This window comes from Mustela putorius, unplaced genomic scaffold (assembly GCF_011764305.1).
Source record: "Mustela putorius furo isolate JIRA1106 unplaced genomic scaffold, ASM1176430v1.1 tig00000487_pilon_pilon_pilon, whole genome shotgun sequence".
Classification (NCBI taxonomy): domain Eukaryota; kingdom Metazoa; phylum Chordata; class Mammalia; order Carnivora; family Mustelidae; genus Mustela; species Mustela putorius.
The window spans coordinates 1,752,363-1,769,393 of NW_025421399.1; the positions used below are offsets into that span (position 1 = coordinate 1,752,363).

A 17,031-nucleotide genomic window follows, 5' to 3' on the forward strand; every position below is an offset into this window, starting at 1 on the left:
AAAGGTAGCAGTGCTGAATCGTGGGATTGTGGGGGGATTTAATTCTCTTTGCCTCTAAGAGGACTCTAATCTCTGAACATGTGAAGACCAAAAAAAAAAACAAAAACAAAAACAAAAACAGATTCTCATCTGTGGATTAAGTATGTTTAAATAGGAGTGGTTGTCAGAAATCTCAAGATACCCTCCCCATATTCCCATCTCCTGGTTATTCAAACACTAATCTAGGTCCTGCTGGGAAGGGGCTCTGCAGCTGTAATTCAGGTTATGGACCTTAAAATAGGGAGAGCACCTTGGTGGGCACAATCTAATCCCCTGAGCCCTTAAAAACAGAAATTTCTCTGGCAGGAGCTAGATCTGACAGAGAGATGAGGAAGGAGAACTCAGAGAGACTCCAAACATGAAAGTCTTAAGCAGTGTTGGTTGCTGGCTTGGAAGATGGAACTAGGGGTTCGTGAGTCTAGGAATGTGGGAGGGGCTAAGTATGACCTCTAGCCAATAGCCAGTAAGGAAACGGGGATTCTCAGTCCCACAATTGCAAGGAACGATCTGGCCAACATGAAATAAGCTTGGAAGCGATTCATCCCCAGAGCCTCTGGAAGGAACACAGCCCTGCTGCCTTGATTTTGGCCTTGTGAAACCTGAAACAAAGAAACCAGTTGAGCCAACTTGGCCTTCTGACCTACAGAACTGTGAGATGATAAGTGGATGTTGTTTTTAGCCATTAGATTTGTGGCAATTTGCTATGGAAGCAACAGCAAATACAGTAGGTACTGAAGTCTCCTCGATGAACGCTTGGAGTTGGTACTATTGTTACCCCCATTTGACAGAAGAGGAGACTGAAGGACAGTGAAAAGGTCTGAGCAGGTCTGCAGCTGTAAGCCTTAAGGAGTCATGCTCAGTAGAAGTCTTTGCTACCAAGTTTATTTGCAGGTAAACAGCACAACATTTACACAACATTTTGTACAATCTGATCTGTACTGCCCTCACACAGTGGGGGGCTAAGGAAGACCCAGTCCTTCCAAAGCTATAAACAGTCCTGGATAATGAGTTGATGAAAAACACTTTCTTTTCCTTCGGCAAACAAAATTATTTATGAAGCTGTACCGTTCAGCAATAGGAGGCAAAGAGAAAAAAAATTACCTCAAGGAAAGCAACAGCTCCTTTCCTGGTGGGATCCGTCATTTCACAGACATGAAATATCTGTATCAGAGATCTTATGTTTCAAGAGGAATGGGTGACACATCAGAGCTGCAACAATAAACCCTGTATTTATTTCTGATGGGGAATTAGAAAACTCTCTTTGGACACCAGTTCTTGAAAAGATTCTATTTCAGAGGACATCAGTGCTAAGCAATTCTTTAGAAATCCAGTGACTATAGCACAGACTTCTGGGGATCAGGGCCGGCATAACTCCCCTCTCCTCTGACCCCCAGGGTTTGTGTTTCCATCTACTCCCTGCCTCTGAATCCCTCCAGCCCCACCCATGCTCCACGCCAGCATCTGAGAGCCCCGGAGGACTGTTCTGATTTGAAGTCATGTCACCGATTCCCCAAGTACTCGCTTCCCCCTGAAGGGTCTGACTCTTGGCCTTTATGAACACGGGGTTTTAGAGACGCAAACTTAGGGAGACCAACTATTCTCCGGAGGCCAGCCATTCTGCGCCTGCAGCTCTAAGCCAGCATCCCCAGTATGAGGAATAGGGCTGATAAATAATGAATCAGCATCTTGCTCGACTGGTGGGGTTTAAACGGTTTTAAATTCTTTTCAGGTGAAAAATTACCACAATTTTCTGCTCATGGTAGATTTCCAAGGGCGACTGGAAGCAGAAAATCTTTAAGGGACCCTTACATAGCCAGAATTTCTTCTCAGGCTGATAGACATTAAATATTCAGTAACCGGGACTATGGAAGGACTGAGGAAGAGCTCCCAGGGCCTGGGAAAAGGCTGCTTCTTAGGCTCATTCTCAGGGTCCCGTGGAGACAGGCCCCGGAAGCTACACGCACGGCTGGCTGGAGTGAGCGGCGGCTCTGGGGATCTGCGGGATCAGGTAGGTGTCCAGTTCCTGACGCTGGTAGAGGGCTACACTGTCCAAAACCCACTCTCGAGTCACCACAGGTGCTTCACACATCTGCCCAATCGCTGGGGACAGAGAACACAGGCAGAAATTAGTGTCACTTCATGTTTCCCTAGACCAGACTCTTGTCAGTCTACTCCGGGGACACGGTTGTATGAGTTCATAGTGTCACTCCGGTAGTTGCAAAACTGATCATCTTAAGTAATGCTTCAGGACACAGGACCTCATTTAGAAGCCTGAGGAGTGACTGCTGGTGAAAACCTACAGCCTCTGGCAACTTTACTAAAAGGAACTGCAATCTGTTAAAGGAAAAGTCACCAAGGGCACCTAGGTGACTCGGTTGAGCAACCAACTCTTGGTTTAGGCTCAGGTCATGATCCCAGGGTCCTGGGATTAAGCCCTGCATCAGGCTCTGCACTCAGCTGGAGGTTATCTCCCTCTCCTTCTGTCCCTCCCCTGCTCAAACTCTCCCAAATAAAAATTTAAAAAATCTTTAAAAGAAAAAAAAAGTCACCAGACAGCCTGAAACAGCATTGCAATTAAATGATTTTACAACATCTCAGGTGGAAAAGCAAAACAGTATGATGAGCACGATCACATGTGTGTGATGCTTGTACATATACACATGCTTGTACATATATACACACATGTGCCTGGAAGAATCTTCCCATCAGCATCTCTATGTGGTGGGATTACTGGGATTATTTCTTTGTGCTCATTTATATTTTATGTGATGAGCAGTAATTAATATTTAACCCCCACCAATGGAAACAGCTCATGTATTATTTTTATAATGTAAAATGAGCAAACCACAAGAAGTTTTAAAAGGACACTTTAGTCATTCATTCATTCAAATATTCCCTGAGCACCCAGAAGGTCCTGATTATTGTGTTAACCAAACACTGGGTGATCTGTGGTGAACCAACCCCATCACCCAGGACTCCACACGTCACAGGCACATGCCCATGGTCTCCTGAAGCCCCACACAGGTGCACCATCTGCTCCAGCTGACTGAAACAGGACATTTAGACCTAAAATCACCACAGTCACCTGCAGACTTCATGTAGGCCCTGCCACCCATACTCTTGCAGACAAAGGCTTAGCAAAACTTACCATGGAAGCCACTGTCCTCTGCCCAGGCGTCTGGCTGCACGACTACCACAGGGTGTGCACCCTGCGTCCCCGGAAAGGAAACAGGATGGAGGTTATCAGAGCTGGACTTGTGCAACAGTCACATCGCCCTTTCTTTCTTTTTTTTTTTTTTTTAAAAGATTTTTATTTATTAATTTGACAGAGAGAAATTACAAGTAGATGGAGAGGCAGGCAGAGAGAGAGAGAGATAGGGAAGCAGGCTCCCTGCTGAGCAGGGAGCCCGACGTGGGACTCGATCCCAGGACCCTGAGATCATGACCTGAGCCGAAGGCAGCGGCTCAACCCACTGAGCCACCCAGGCGCCCCACATCGCCCTTTCTTGATGGTGTGCTGAAGCAGACTACTTCAGGTGCAGCCATAGAAAGGACGGGGAAGGGCATGAGGCCGAAAGGGAGCATTGGAGGGACAGCCTTCCTTTAATTAAATACGTTGAGAACTCCAGTCCTCACTGACCCTCCACACATGGGAGTTTTCTGGCACTGGCATATGATCGGGGAAGGCTCAGGCTAAGACAGGCTTCTGAGGCCCACTGGCAGGGCTCACAGGGAGGGACGGGTGCCAGCCTTGCTCAGTCACAGGACAGATAGTGTGCAGTCCCCTCTGAGAGGGCATCAAACACTCACCTTGCTGAGAGGGAATAACGAGGGCTCCTTCACCACAGAAGCCCCACAGAGGCGCAGCATCCACTCGAGTTGATCTAAATAGCACAGGGAGACCTAAAATCACCACAGTACTCTACACACTTCACCTGGGCCCTCTACTCCGTACTCCTCTGGGAGAGGGCTTACAGCAACACTTCCAAGGGCAAGAGTCTCCAGCTCTGCTCCAAAAGAGAGCAGTTCAAGACAGAGAGGCCTTGAACTCCTCTAGTTCAAGACAGAGAGACCTTGAACTAGAATCTATATGGTATGGATTCGAAGTCAGTTTGCCACCGATATGCGACCTACCCTGGTTATCAGTCCCCAGAAGGGCCCTTGATAGATAAGGTTTGACAGTCTCTCAAACAAAACACTTCGGAAGAAAGAATCCAAGAGGCAGTTTCCCTTAATTTGCTAAATTGCTGGCTAAGAAACTGTGAAAAATGCCCACTCGCCTTTCCTCCCTCCTTGCCTAATTCTGTGTTGGGCAATCAATAATCACGGCCACCGAGGACACCATACTTGGCAGTAATTACTGTAAATGTCAGGAGACAGGAAGATAATTCATTCAGTCAAAAAAATACACATCATCCTGAATGGAGACTCAGCCCGTCAGTGGGGAAGGGCTCCATGCTGAGCTGAAATCGACACACTCAGGGAAACAGAAATCAAAACGGACTGCAGGGATGTTCCACCCGCTCCTGGAAAATCAGCAGAAATGACCGATGAATGGCTTCGGGGCCTCTCTCTGGGTGCTCTTTTCCCATCAGTCCATTTCTGGGGATTGCGGAGGTGGCTCCTGTTTGTCTTAAAGAACGGAGGTCAAATGACTCATCTCCAAAATGATACCTGCTAGAGACCTGGTTTTCATTACACCAAAGAACAAAAACACCGAGAAATCCCCAAGTGGCACCTGGAAGTTTCATAAAAATCCAATCAATAACCAATAAAGAAGACAGGAGGAAAATTTGCTGGGCTCTCTTGCTGCCACTCATCTGTCCCTGACCAGAGGCCAAGGCCATCTTCTGAGGAGCCAGAGAACCTGATCCCTGGGGCGGAAGTGGGCACAGAAGCAAAGGTGGGTGGACTTTGTTTTGAGAAGAACAAACCAGATCTATACACACGCCAGGGCCTTAGGGCCACACAACTCCAAGGTTGAGCTCCACAGCACTCCTACACATAACATCACATTCAATGTCAAAGTTAATTAGAAAATGTTCATCTAGAGTCCTTCCCTGCCTGCTCTGGGCCTGTGTGGGGCCCAGGCCCACAGGGTTTAAGTAGCCGCTGTGCTTGTTTCTCAGTATCAAATGAAAATGATTTAGGAAGAGCAGAATTCTTTCTTAACATTCACAAACCTGAAAGGTATCTTCTCCCCACCTTATTCTTTCCCTCCTTTTTTAAACCAAAGGGCAGCTCTATCCCTTCTGAGCACAGAACACTGCATCCTAGAAGCTAACTTTTCACGGCCTGCTAGCTCTTGAGAAGGGGCACAGGACTGTTTTTTTTTTTTTTTAAACATAGGGCAACGTTTAGGGGCAGTTTTGTCTGACAGATGGTAGAGAAACAGAATCAGCTCTAGAGCACCTCACCAAGGAGCTCCCTTAAGACAGTCTCTCCTGTAACACTCCACCACGTAGCGGAAAGGCTGGTGCTGGACTCTGCACTTCTCCCAGTCTCTTACCTGTAGGCATGTTGGTAAAGGGCCCATAGCAACAGACTTCTAGGCCCCTGAAGATCTGGGAGAAGAGTGAGACAGGGGGACAGAGGCATGGAGAGAAAAGAAATACTAATTATAAAAGAGCATGCATTAAAAAAAAAAAAAAAAAACAAGAGTCTCCAAAATGAAGGAGTTTCATTTTTCTTTACCACCTAATTTCTGCTACCTCCTGGAGACATCTGCTACTGATGGACTTTAGAAGACTTCTAAGAGGAGTGCCTGGGTGGCTCAGTGGGTTAAGCCGCTGCTCAGGTCATGATCTCAGGGTCCTGGGATCGAGTCCTGCATCGGGCTCTCTGCTCAGCGGGGAGCCTGCTTCCCTTCCTCTCTCTCTGCCTGCCTCTCTGCTTACTTGTGATCTCTCTCTCTGTCAAATGAATAAATAAAAAATCTTAAAAAAAAAAAAAAAAAAAAAGACTTCTAAGAAAGGTGTGTCTGCTCGACAGTCATTCCCTGTTACTCAGAGGCTGAGCAACCCCCACCTGCCACCAGTCAAGGCCCAGGCTCCTTCACTTCTTATTGAAATAAAAAAAACCCCAGGTCTTCTTTATATTTAATAAGAGGTTTGGATGGCAAGAAATTCAAGCTCTAAGTTGCAGTTTGTTTATCAGAATTTGGTACATCAAGGCTGACCATCACCCTAACTGGCGGGGAAGTTTATGTTGATTTTACATGCTCCTTTTCTCCTCTGTCTTCTGGAATCTGACATCTCTTCCTACCTTCATGCTGCTCTAAGAACAGCCATTGTTCCTTCAGGCAACCTAACTGTTTCATCCGGAAGTTAATCTAATCTAGAAGTGAAGTCTGGTTCTGCCTCTCCTCACTGAGATGACCTGACTGCCTGGTTTCCGGGAGACACAGAATATCTGGAACCTCCAAGGTGCCTCCCCCACTTTTGTTTAGTGAGCGCTGGCACCACCCACAAGAACTTTCTGGGGGGCACCTGCTGGCTCAGTCGGTGAAGCGTGTGACTCTTTATCTTGGGGTCATGGGGTTTGAGCCCCATGCTGTGTGTAGAAATTATTTAAATAAGCAAATAAACTTTAAAAGACAAAACACAAGGACTTTCTGTGATGATGGAAATAAGGTGTTAGTAAGGTGGCCACAAGTCACACGTAGCTACCAAGCTCTTGATATGTGGTTACGGTGAGTGAGGAACTAAACTTCCTATTTTATTTCATCTAGTTATATAGAATTTAAACAGCCTTGTACGGCTCATGAGACAGAGATTCTTATACGTACATTAGGTCAGGTTCTTAGGCAAGCACTAGGTTCTTCTTCTTCTTCTTTCTTTTAAAAAAAGACTTTATTTATTTGACACAGAGAGAGGACAAACAGGGGGAGCAGCAGGCAGAGCGTGAGGGAGAGGCAGACTCCCCACTGAGCAGGGAGCCCGATATGGGGTTTGATCCTAGTGCCCTGGGATCATGACCTGAGCAGAAGTCAGAGATACTTAAAACTAAACCACTTAGGCACCCCAAGCACTAGGTTCTTATTTATTTATTATTATTATTTTTTATTATTTTTTTTATTTTTATTTAAAGATTTTATTTATTTATTTGACAGACAGATCACAAGTAGGCAGAGAGGCAGGCAGAGAGAGAGAGAGAGGAGGAAGCAGGCTCTCTGCTGAGCAGAGAGCCCGATGTGGGGCTCGATCCCAGGACCCTGGGATCATGACCTGAGCCGAAGGCAGAGGCTTTAACCCACTGAGCCACCCAGGTGCCCCACTTATTTATGTTTTTGAAGATTTATTTACTTATTTGAGAGAGCGAGAGCACGTATGCATGCACAAGCACCTATGGGAGGAGGGGCAGAGGGAGAGGGAGAGAGAGCCTTTCAAGGAGACTCCCCGCTGAATGCAGAGCCCAACATGGGACTTGATCCCACAACCCATGAAATCATGACGGAGCTAAAACTAAGAGTTGGATGTTTACACGACTGCACCAGCCAGGTGCCCCACAAGGGTATCATTTAAAAGAAATGTAAAGTTGTGTCAGTTGGCTGCGTGTATATCATTTGGGTAACCATCATTATCTCTTTTTTTTTTTTCTTTTTTTTTTTAAAGATTTTATTTATTTATTTGAGAGAGAAACAGTGAGAGAGAGTATGAGCTAGGAGAAGGTCAGAGAGCGAAGCAGACTTCCCATGGAGCTGGGAGCCTGATGCGGGACTCGATCCCGGGACTCCGGGATCATGACCTGAGCCGAAGGCAGTCGTCTAACCAACTGAGCCACCCAGGCGTCCCACCATCATTATCTCTTGACCCTCTTTCTCCCCGCTCCACAAAAAAGAGAATTGCTTGGGCCTGGAACTCACCTCCTTTCAAATAAGAGAGACCAGGGTACAGAAAAATCAGGAGCTAAAAACTCATGATGGCTTCAGGAAATGAGCCTTCCACTCTCCTCTCAACTACAGCCGCAAGAATAAGAAAGAGCACCAGTTCGGGGAGCCTGGGTGGCTCAGCTGGTTAAACATCTGCCTTTGGCTTAGGTAGTGGTCTCGGGGTCCTGGGATCGAGCCCCACCTTGGGCTCCCTGCTTGGCAGGAGACTGCTTCTCCCTCTCTTCCCCTTTCGTGTTCTCTCTCACTGTCTCTCTCTCTTGCTCTCAAATAAATAAAATCTTTAAACAAAGCAAAAAAACCCAAAATGTATTGCATGGAGCACTGGGTATGGTGCATAAACAATGAATTTTGGAACACTGAAAAAAATTAAATTAAATTAAAAAAAAGAAAAAAGAGCAGCAGGCCAAGTCTGTCTCTGGTGTGACAGCACCCACACATGCCATTCTTAGGATCTGTACGAATAAACTGCAACCCAACCTGTTGACAGGCTCTAGATGCTCATAATACTAAAAGCTCTCCCCAGGCTGCTGGCCGCAGCCAAGTGTTGCTATGAAATGTACGAAAGATCAGGAATTGTTATATCCAAGCTGACACTCATTGATGAGGATGTCTAGTTATAAGATAAGAAATTTGAAGTTTCATCTCTACAAATACATTTCTCTTGCCCAGGAAAATACTATAGTGACATTTAGTATCTTCAGAATGTCATTACTTTGACGAAGCACTTTCCATCACTGCCATCCCCAAATCAGGAAAAATCCCCAAACACTGGAATTTCCTTTGAAGGAGGAAGAATCTGGCACTAACACTGCCTGGCATGCAGTGGAATAAAAACAAATGGCTGGCTCACACAGAACTCCCCTGGGGTGGAGGCAAAAACAGAAACAGGGCCAGCAGCTCTTCTTGGCATCTGGAAGTTACTTGATAGGCTCAGAGGGTGGGGGGTGGGCTGACCCCAAGGGTTCAGAGCTCTCCCAAAAAAGTTTTCTCTAGAAAATCACCCCTACTGGTTCTTGCTCAAGTTCTATAAAGGGACAGACGGTGCTCTGTATGGGACTGTTCTGAAATGCTCAGTGGTGCACATTTAAAAAAGGAAGAAATGCAGACTCCGCACGCAAGTGCTCAGTTAGTGACCTGAGAAAGCAGCCGGTGCAGGCCTGACATGCAGGGGTGAAGTCTTGCCGGGCCTTCTCCCTGAGAGGGCGAAATCGCTTCAGCTCTATCATCTGCTACAGTATGACCTGGGGAAAATCATGGAGTCTTCCTGGGCCTCTAGTCCTTCATTTGTAAAGTTGCCGGAATAATCTATTACTCTGTGAAATCTTCCGTACCTTTCCAAGAAACTCTGGTATTATTATTTTTTAAAGGTTTTATTTAAGTAATCTGTAACCCAACATGGGGCTCGAGTCACTGACTGAGCCAGCCAGACAGCCCTCTTATTGTTTTGTTTGTTACAATTTTTTTTTCTAGGTTACAGAAAGACGCCACGGGGACGTGGAAACAGCAAAGGCCTTAGATTCCCATCTGTTTCAAATCCCAGCCCTGCCACTTATCAGCTGAGATTTGAACCCCAGACTACAGTCCAAAGTACACAGCTTCTCACACCTCTAAGTTCCCTCATCCATAGAACGGAGAGAATATTTACTTACCCTGTCGGGCTAGGAGAACTGAGAAAGAACCTGGGGGAGGCTGGCTGGTGCAGTGAGTTAAGTGCCTGACACTTGGTTTCGGCTGGGGCTGTAATCTCAGGGTTGTGGGACTGAGCCCCACATTGGGCTCCAGGCTCAGTGGAGAGTCTGCTCAAGATTTTCTCTCCCTCTCCCTCTGCCCCTCCTGCTCATGTACACTCTCTTTCTAAAGTAAGTAAGTAAGTAAGTAAGTAAGTAAGTAAATAAATAAATAAATAAATAAACAAATCGATCTTTTTAAAAAGGAGTGCCTGTGTGGCTCAATCAGTTAAGTGTCTGTCTTTGGCTCCAGTCATGATCTCAGAGTCCTGGGATTGAGCCCAAGTTTGGCTCCCTGCTTGGAGGGGAGTCTGCCTGTCCCTCCCACTCCTTGTGCTCTCTCAAATACATAAAACCTTAAAATAAGCAAACAAGAACCTCAAGGAAGCACCCAGCTGGTGCTCTATGAGCAAGGATGCTATGCCCCTTGCAGGTGCCTGAGACAAGCTCCACCAAGGGGACTGGAATGCACCAAGGTGGGTGGGGTATTTGCCAACAGGGCAGATTGGGGCTTTACCTTCCTGTCCCGGGATTCTCTTGCTCTCTTTGGACCCTGGTGGTTTCTTCCATTCACAACGTCTCCTCTAACTTCAAAATCATGCTGGAAGAAACCCAAAGCAAACCACAGAGATCAGAGAAAAGAGAAGTGTCCTTCGATGGGAGTAGAGTAGATACATCCTATTAAGGAATCTAGTATTGCTGGGTAGAATTTTGATAACCCCGTACCACCCAAAAAAAAAAAAAAAATCATTTTTGGTAGACTGAATGAGATGACCAGCATCTCAGCTGCTGAAATCAAGTCACTGAAGCAAATCTTTGTGGGCAGAAATGAACAATTGGCTTTTCACCTCATTGGGACTTAATGTATTTTAATTTTCAACATCTGTCTCTTCTCAAAACAGTCACTGCGCATTGAGATTAAACTGCTAATACTGTGCTGGTATAAAGGAAACTGGAGAATTCCCGATCTCTTAAATCAATTGTGTATTGCCATCTAAAGAAATAAGGGCTCACAGATGTCCATTGAGAGATTTACAGTTAATGAGACCAAAATGATAAAATATACATTGAACACACTAAAGTTAGCACTTTTTCAAACTCACTGGTTCAAGGATGAGGAAATAAAGAATAATAGGATTATGGAGGTTAGAGTTTTCAGGAGAATTTAGGGGAAGAATGCTTAGGAACAATTCTGATGGGAACTAGATTGTAGGGGGGACAGAGTCATGAATGTCACCACAGGCTGTTATTAGAGGAAAAAACACTTAACATTTCACTTGAGTGGCAAAAGTCTAGTGCTAAAAATGTCATGTTGGAAGCTGACCCTCAAATTTCTTATCTTGATTGTACCCCCGTGCCTACTTAAGCTCTCTGCCTGGAAGTCTAATATAAATCCCCAAATTCTGGGGCACCTGGCTGGCTCAGTGGGTTAAGCCTCTGCCTTCGGCTCAGGTCATGATCTCAGGGTCCTGGGATTGACTCCCGCATCGGGCTCTCTGCTCAATGGGGAGCCTGCTTTCTCTCTCTGCCTTCTTCTCTGCTTGCTTGTGATCTCTCTCTCTGTCAAATAAATAAATAAAACCTTTTTTTTTTTAAAGACTTTATTTATTTTTTTGGCAGGCAGAGATCACAAGTAGGCAGAGAGGCAGGCAGAAAGAGAGAGGAGGAAGCAGGCTCCCTGCTGAGCAGAGAGTCCAATGCGGGGCTCAATCCTAGGACCCTGGGATCATGACCTGAGCTAAAGGCAGAGGCTTTAACCCACTGAGCCACCCAGGCGCCCCAATAAATAAAATCTTAAAATAAATAAATCCCCAAATTCACACATCTGAAACAGAGCTCTTGCCTCCTGTTCTGCCCTCTCTCAGGATGCTCTTCCTGCTCTGTGTCTTCCTTATCTGATTTACTATTACTAACATCCACTCTATTGTTCAGGTCAAAAACCCAAGCCTTGGGGCACCTGGGTGGCTCAGTGGGTTAAAGCCTCTGCCTTCAGCTCAAGTCAAGATCCCAGGGTCCTGGGATCAAGCCCCGCATCAGGCTCTCTGCTCAGCGGGGAGCCTGCTTCCCTTCCTCTCTCTCTGCCTGCCTCTCTGCCTACTTGTGATCTCTGTCCGTCAAATAAATAAATAAAATCTTTAAAAAAATATATTTTTAAACCCAAGCCTCAGCCCCTCAATGCCTCCCTTTACCTCATCTTCCAAACCTAACCCTTTAGCAGGTTCTCTCTCCAAACATAACTCAATCTCTTCTTACCAACTCTATGCCACCATTACCCTACAAATAAAATTCAAATTCCTTACCATGACTTCCACCAAATCCTGCCTCATCTAACCCTTGTCCGTGACCTTCTCCAACCCTTGGTCCAACCTCTGCTCCCTACATATGATTCACCAATTACTACTTTCCAGCTACACTATTTTTCTTTAACTCATTCCTAGCTCAAGACATTTATGCTCGCTGTTCTTCTGCCTGTTAACATTTGTTCCCTACATTTTTCCAGGCCAAATCTCGGTCTTTAAGGTCTCAGCTCAAGCTTTTCAGAAAGGCTTCCCTGGTGTCCCTAGTTAGTCAACCTCTGTCCCCAGTCAGGTGCTAGTCTGTTATATATATTTCTCCAAGTTAAGTATGTATGTATGTATTTATTTATTTATTTTTAATTATCTCACTACTATCACTTTTTTTTAAAGCTTTTATTTCGGGGCGCCTCGGTGGCTCAGTCGGTTAAAGCCTCTGCCTTCGGCTCAGGTCATGATCCAAGAGTCCTGGGATCGAGCCCCGCATTGGGCTCTCTGCTCAGCCGGGAGCCTGCTTCCTCCTCTCTCTTTGTCTGCCTCTCTGCCTACTTGTGATCTCTCTCTGTCAAATAAATAAATAAAAAATCTTAAAGTTTTTATTTCACAGTATTTATTGGTTTTGTTAGTTTGTTTTGGTGGCTTTTTCTAAGTAGGCTCTACGCCCATTGTGGAGCTCAACATAGGGCTTGAACTCACAACCCTGAGATCAAGACCTGAGCTGAGAGTCAGGACACTTAACTAAGTAAGCCACCTGGGTGCTCCTATTTATTGGTATTTTAAATGCATCTTTATTTATTCTACATCTTGCCTCAATAGAACATGAGTCCCAGCAGAGCAGGGACCCATCAGTCTTGTGGCTGTATTCCCACTGCCCAGGCCACAGTAGGCTCCCAATCCTATTAGGTCACAGAATCAAAGTTAAAACCAACAAAAACGTCATTTGATTAATAATGAATATGCCAAATAGCGCATAGTAGTTTAAAAGTGCTTTTGCTACTTTTATTTTGCCTGATCTGTCACCGGCAGCTCTTAGATGGCTCTGTTCTAAAATTATTCCTCCTCCTACACTCCGTCTTATTTACCTCACTGTTCTCAAAATCATAAAAGTAGGCATCTGAGTTTTAAGCAGATACATTTGCATATTAATACGAAGGGCTTTTCTTCAAAGACAGTGGACAACCAGTTTTCTACAAAGGTCTATGCATGTGCGATCGGGTTGGCCTGTTTCATAGGCTTATGAATCTTCTCTTTCTGCCTTATAAATTCCTTTTCCTTTCTCTGAGCAAAGGACTGTTTCTACTGAAACTTGAACAGATGAGCAAAAGCACAGAATTTCCTGGGTTGCTCCATGCAATTCTGATGATCCACATCACTGGGCAAAGTCTTTGGAAAGTAGTACAAACAAGGCAGCAGAGAAGTATTCAGTGATTTTGTGACTCGATGGCACCAAGTCTTTCTGATTCACTTGTAACATCAAGTACCTACCTCATCTAGCATCTTCCTTTCTTTAATTGACTGGGTCACCCCTAAAGAGATGACAGAAAAGACAGGTCACATGAGGGCAGAACAAGGAGTAGAGGTCCTCTCTCTGTAAAGCCACGGCTCCCTAATAGATTTTATTCTGGAAACACTGTGGTGGCTTAATTTAAACATTATAAAAGTGCCTGCTGCACATGGATTTCTGCCTCATATTAAATAAATCCTTAGTTATAGGCAAACTTTGCTAGGAGTAGATTAGGTCCTATTAGTTAGGAAAAGAAATCCATTTCCCCCAACATCACCAGCTTATCGGAACAAAGAGATATGCATTCAAGATAAAGCTAGTTTAAGTGTTACCATTAAAGACCTTTTGGTAATTCAGATTCAGCATCAGCAAAAACCCTAGGTGTTAAAAAAATGTTAGGTGTAAAAATGCAATTCTGAGGTGTTAAGGGGAAGAGGGGAGACATTATATTGTACTTACAGAAATAGCTAACTACCCATTTTCCTCCTGCAATACCCAGAAAATATTTCAGTGTCCGTTCGCACACAAACTCAGCATCTGCAGGATGAAAAACATCCAAAAGATTAGAAGTTGAAAACAAAAATCAGGAAGTTCTGCTGTAGGAAGCTAAAATGCCCCCAGGTCCTATGCCACTTAAGATCAATCCAGATTGATGATTCCAGAAGCCCTGGTGATAGACTCAGAGGCTGGAAGCATCCCTAATTATAACCAGCAGGTGTGCATCTTTGGAAGTCTAGAAGAGGCTGATACGAGGTTAAGACCACAGGAGATATCTGCTCTATCTTCTAGGTGCTCAAGATGTCGGTCACTGTGTTCAAGAAATTCCCCGTTTCAGGAGTACTGATACATGTGGATGGGAAGGTCTATTTCAATGGATGGCAAAATGTGAGAGGATATGAATATGTGAAATCCTGAATCTGAAATGTCCATGTAAGTGAAAAAGTTTCACCCACCGGAAAGTCTACCTGGGAAGTCCTAACTGCTTAGTTCCCAATTCCCCTGAAAGGGCCAAGAAAACAGACTTATTTTCACAGCTCTTCCCCTTTCTATAGATCTCAGAAAGCAGTAGCTGAAGAATCAGTTCTGTTTGTTCTGTAGTGTTTCGAAGGCCCCCTCTGAAGAACTAAACAAAATGGAGAAATATTTAGTTTTATTAAATTTTTTTTTTTTTTTTAGAATTTATTTATTTGACAGAGAGTGAGAGGAGAGAGAGCACAAGTCAGGGGAGCAGCAGAGGGAGAGGGGGAAGCAGGCTCCCTGGGAGCCCGATGCGGGACTCGATCCCAGGATCCTGAGATCATGACCTGAGCTGAAGGCAGAGGCTTAACCCACTGAGCCACCCAGGTGCCCCAGAACATTTAGTTTTAAACAGGAGAAATGGATTTAACTAAATCCTAAACACAGTAGGCCATCTGCCAGTGGAAGCAATAGCCATTTTCTCTCCCAGAATTCTTCACAAATAAAAAAAAAATTTTTCTTTCTTCAATTTTTAAAGCTTTTAAATGTTGTAAAAGTTGATCCAGTAATAGGCTTTAAACTCAGAATTCTGTTTTAGTTCATTTTTAGTTTAAAAGTAGCAAATGTATCACCTTTGTTTAAAGACCGAACTACTTTAGATTTAATTTGCCTTTTAAAGTTTGTTTTTTTTTAAAGATTTTATTTATTTATTTGATAGAGATCACAAGTAGGCAGAGAGCCTGCTGAAGGGCTCCATCTCAGGACCCTGAGATTATGACCTGAGCCGAAGGCAGAGGCTTCTTAACCCACTGAGCCACCCAGGCATTCCTGATTTGCCTTTTAAAGTTTTCACCTTTTAGCAGCTTTGATCTAAAACTATAGCTTAAGATATATTAAACATACATGACATTCATCTCTAAAATAGTAATTAGGGGCGCCTGGGTGGCTCAGTGGGTTAAGCCGCTGCCTTCGGCTCAGGTCATGATCTCAGGGTCCTGGGATCGAGTCCCGCATCGGGCTCTCTGCTCAGCAGGGAGCCTGCCTCCCTCTCTCTCTCTCTGCCTGCCTCTCCATCTACTTGTGATTTCTCTCTGTCAAATAAATAAATAAAATCTTTGAAAGGAAAAAAAAAAAAAATAAAAATAAAATAAAATAAAATAAAATAGTAATTAGTTCAAAGTACCTTGTCCTGGCACCTGACTCCTGGGAACATTATCCTCTGACCCAGTGGGACAGTGTTTGCACCTTAGAAATCCCAAGATCTCAGAGGTTCTAAAGCACTGTGTCCCTGCCAAGGAGTCTGTACCCCTATGCTCAAGCACCATCAGCTATAAGACAGAAAAATCCTGGAGAGGGCCACCATATTTCTGGAGAGTCCATTTTGTTCAAAAGGGTTTAAGACATGCACTATAATCTGCAACTTCCGTGTGCTACATGCACTGTTCTTTGCTTTCTGGGGCCCAACAAGTGAGTCTACCTCCTCTTCCAGAATGCAGCTCTCTGAATAGTGGTGAGACAGCTAGCTTGTTGCCTTTGGTCTTTCCATTCTTTTTTTTTTTTTTTTTTTTTAAAGATTTTATTTATTTATTTGACAGACAGAGAGAGAGGGAGAAGCAGGCTCTCTGTCAAGCAGAGAGCCCAATGTGGAGCTCTATCCCAGGACCCCAAGATCATGACCCGAGCCAAAGGCAGAGGATTTAACCCACTGAGCCACCCAGACGCCCCTGGTCTTTCCATTCTTTCCTCTCTTCTTCAAATGATACTGCTTTGAATTCCTTTCCCCCCAGCCTCATTCTCTACCTCTACCTCTGCAGAAACACTCTAGTTGGTCAGTGACCAGCTTAAAAAGAAAGCCAAAGGAGAGCACGTTACCTTCCAGGCAGTTGCTCCTGCAGAGGATGCACTGTGGGGGGAGGGGAGGGTCAGCATCTACATTTCTCTTGCTCTGGACGCTAGGCTTGTGTACATAAGGCCCAATTCCAAATGTGCTTTTTCAGCGGCCTTGAAATGTTTACTTAGATTTAGCTAAAAGCCTCTGAGGTCTCCGTTATCACACAAGCCATAATTAAGATTGAAAAAGAGGAAGGTGCAGGAGAAATGAATTTTCCCCGTCTCTTTTTCCTGGTTCATACGCTAGGCTACCTCAGAGCTGACAGGATACTAGCTTCCCAGAAAAACTGTCAACATGCTCAGTCCACGTGCATGAATGGAGCTAGGACACAGAGTGGACATGGAGCTAGTGTTTGGAACTGCCTGTTTTTGTTTATTTTTTAAGATTTTATTTATTTATCGACAGAGAGAAAGCAAGAGAGGGAACACAAGTAGAGAGAGTGGAAGAGGGAGAAGCGGGCTCCCTGCTCAGGAGCCTGATGTGGTACTTGATCCCAGGACGCTGGGATCATGACCTGAGCCAAAGTCAGACACTTAACCGACTAAGCCACCCAGGCAGCCACCCACAACTGCCCAGATTAAGAGTGGGAACTCACTTCATTCCCCTCTTTTCCCCATGCGTTCCTCCAGGACTTGGGATCTGCCTTATCAGACAGCCCCTCACACAGTGCCGTCTAGGCAGGGTGGATGAGAAGTGGTTCACCATTCCTGACTCACTACTCTCCAGAT

The 17,031-nt window shown here is 44.9% G+C and overlaps 1 protein-coding gene across 11 annotated transcripts in view; it reads right to left on the reverse strand.

Annotated features, from left to right (window-relative positions):
- Positions 1–905: 905 nt before the first annotated feature.
- The window catches only part of BRCA1 (BRCA1 DNA repair associated), a 67,632-nt gene continuing 51,506 nt past the window's right edge, over positions 906–17,031 (reverse strand). For all 11 annotated transcript variants that reach the window (XM_004772611.3, XM_004772612.3, XM_045080745.1 and 8 more), the window contains 7 exons: positions 13,915–13,992; positions 13,437–13,477; positions 10,175–10,258; positions 5,549–5,603; positions 3,850–3,923; positions 3,188–3,248; positions 906–2,139 (listed from right to left, as the gene is read on the reverse strand). In XM_004772611.3, coding sequence (XP_004772668.1) covers positions 1,994–2,139; positions 3,188–3,248; positions 3,850–3,923; positions 5,549–5,603; positions 10,175–10,258; positions 13,437–13,477; positions 13,915–13,992 — 539 coding nt within the window. In that variant the 3' untranslated portion in view covers positions 906–1,993. The remainder of the gene's footprint in view (positions 2,140–3,187; positions 3,249–3,849; positions 3,924–5,548; positions 5,604–10,174; positions 10,259–13,436; positions 13,478–13,914; positions 13,993–17,031) is intronic.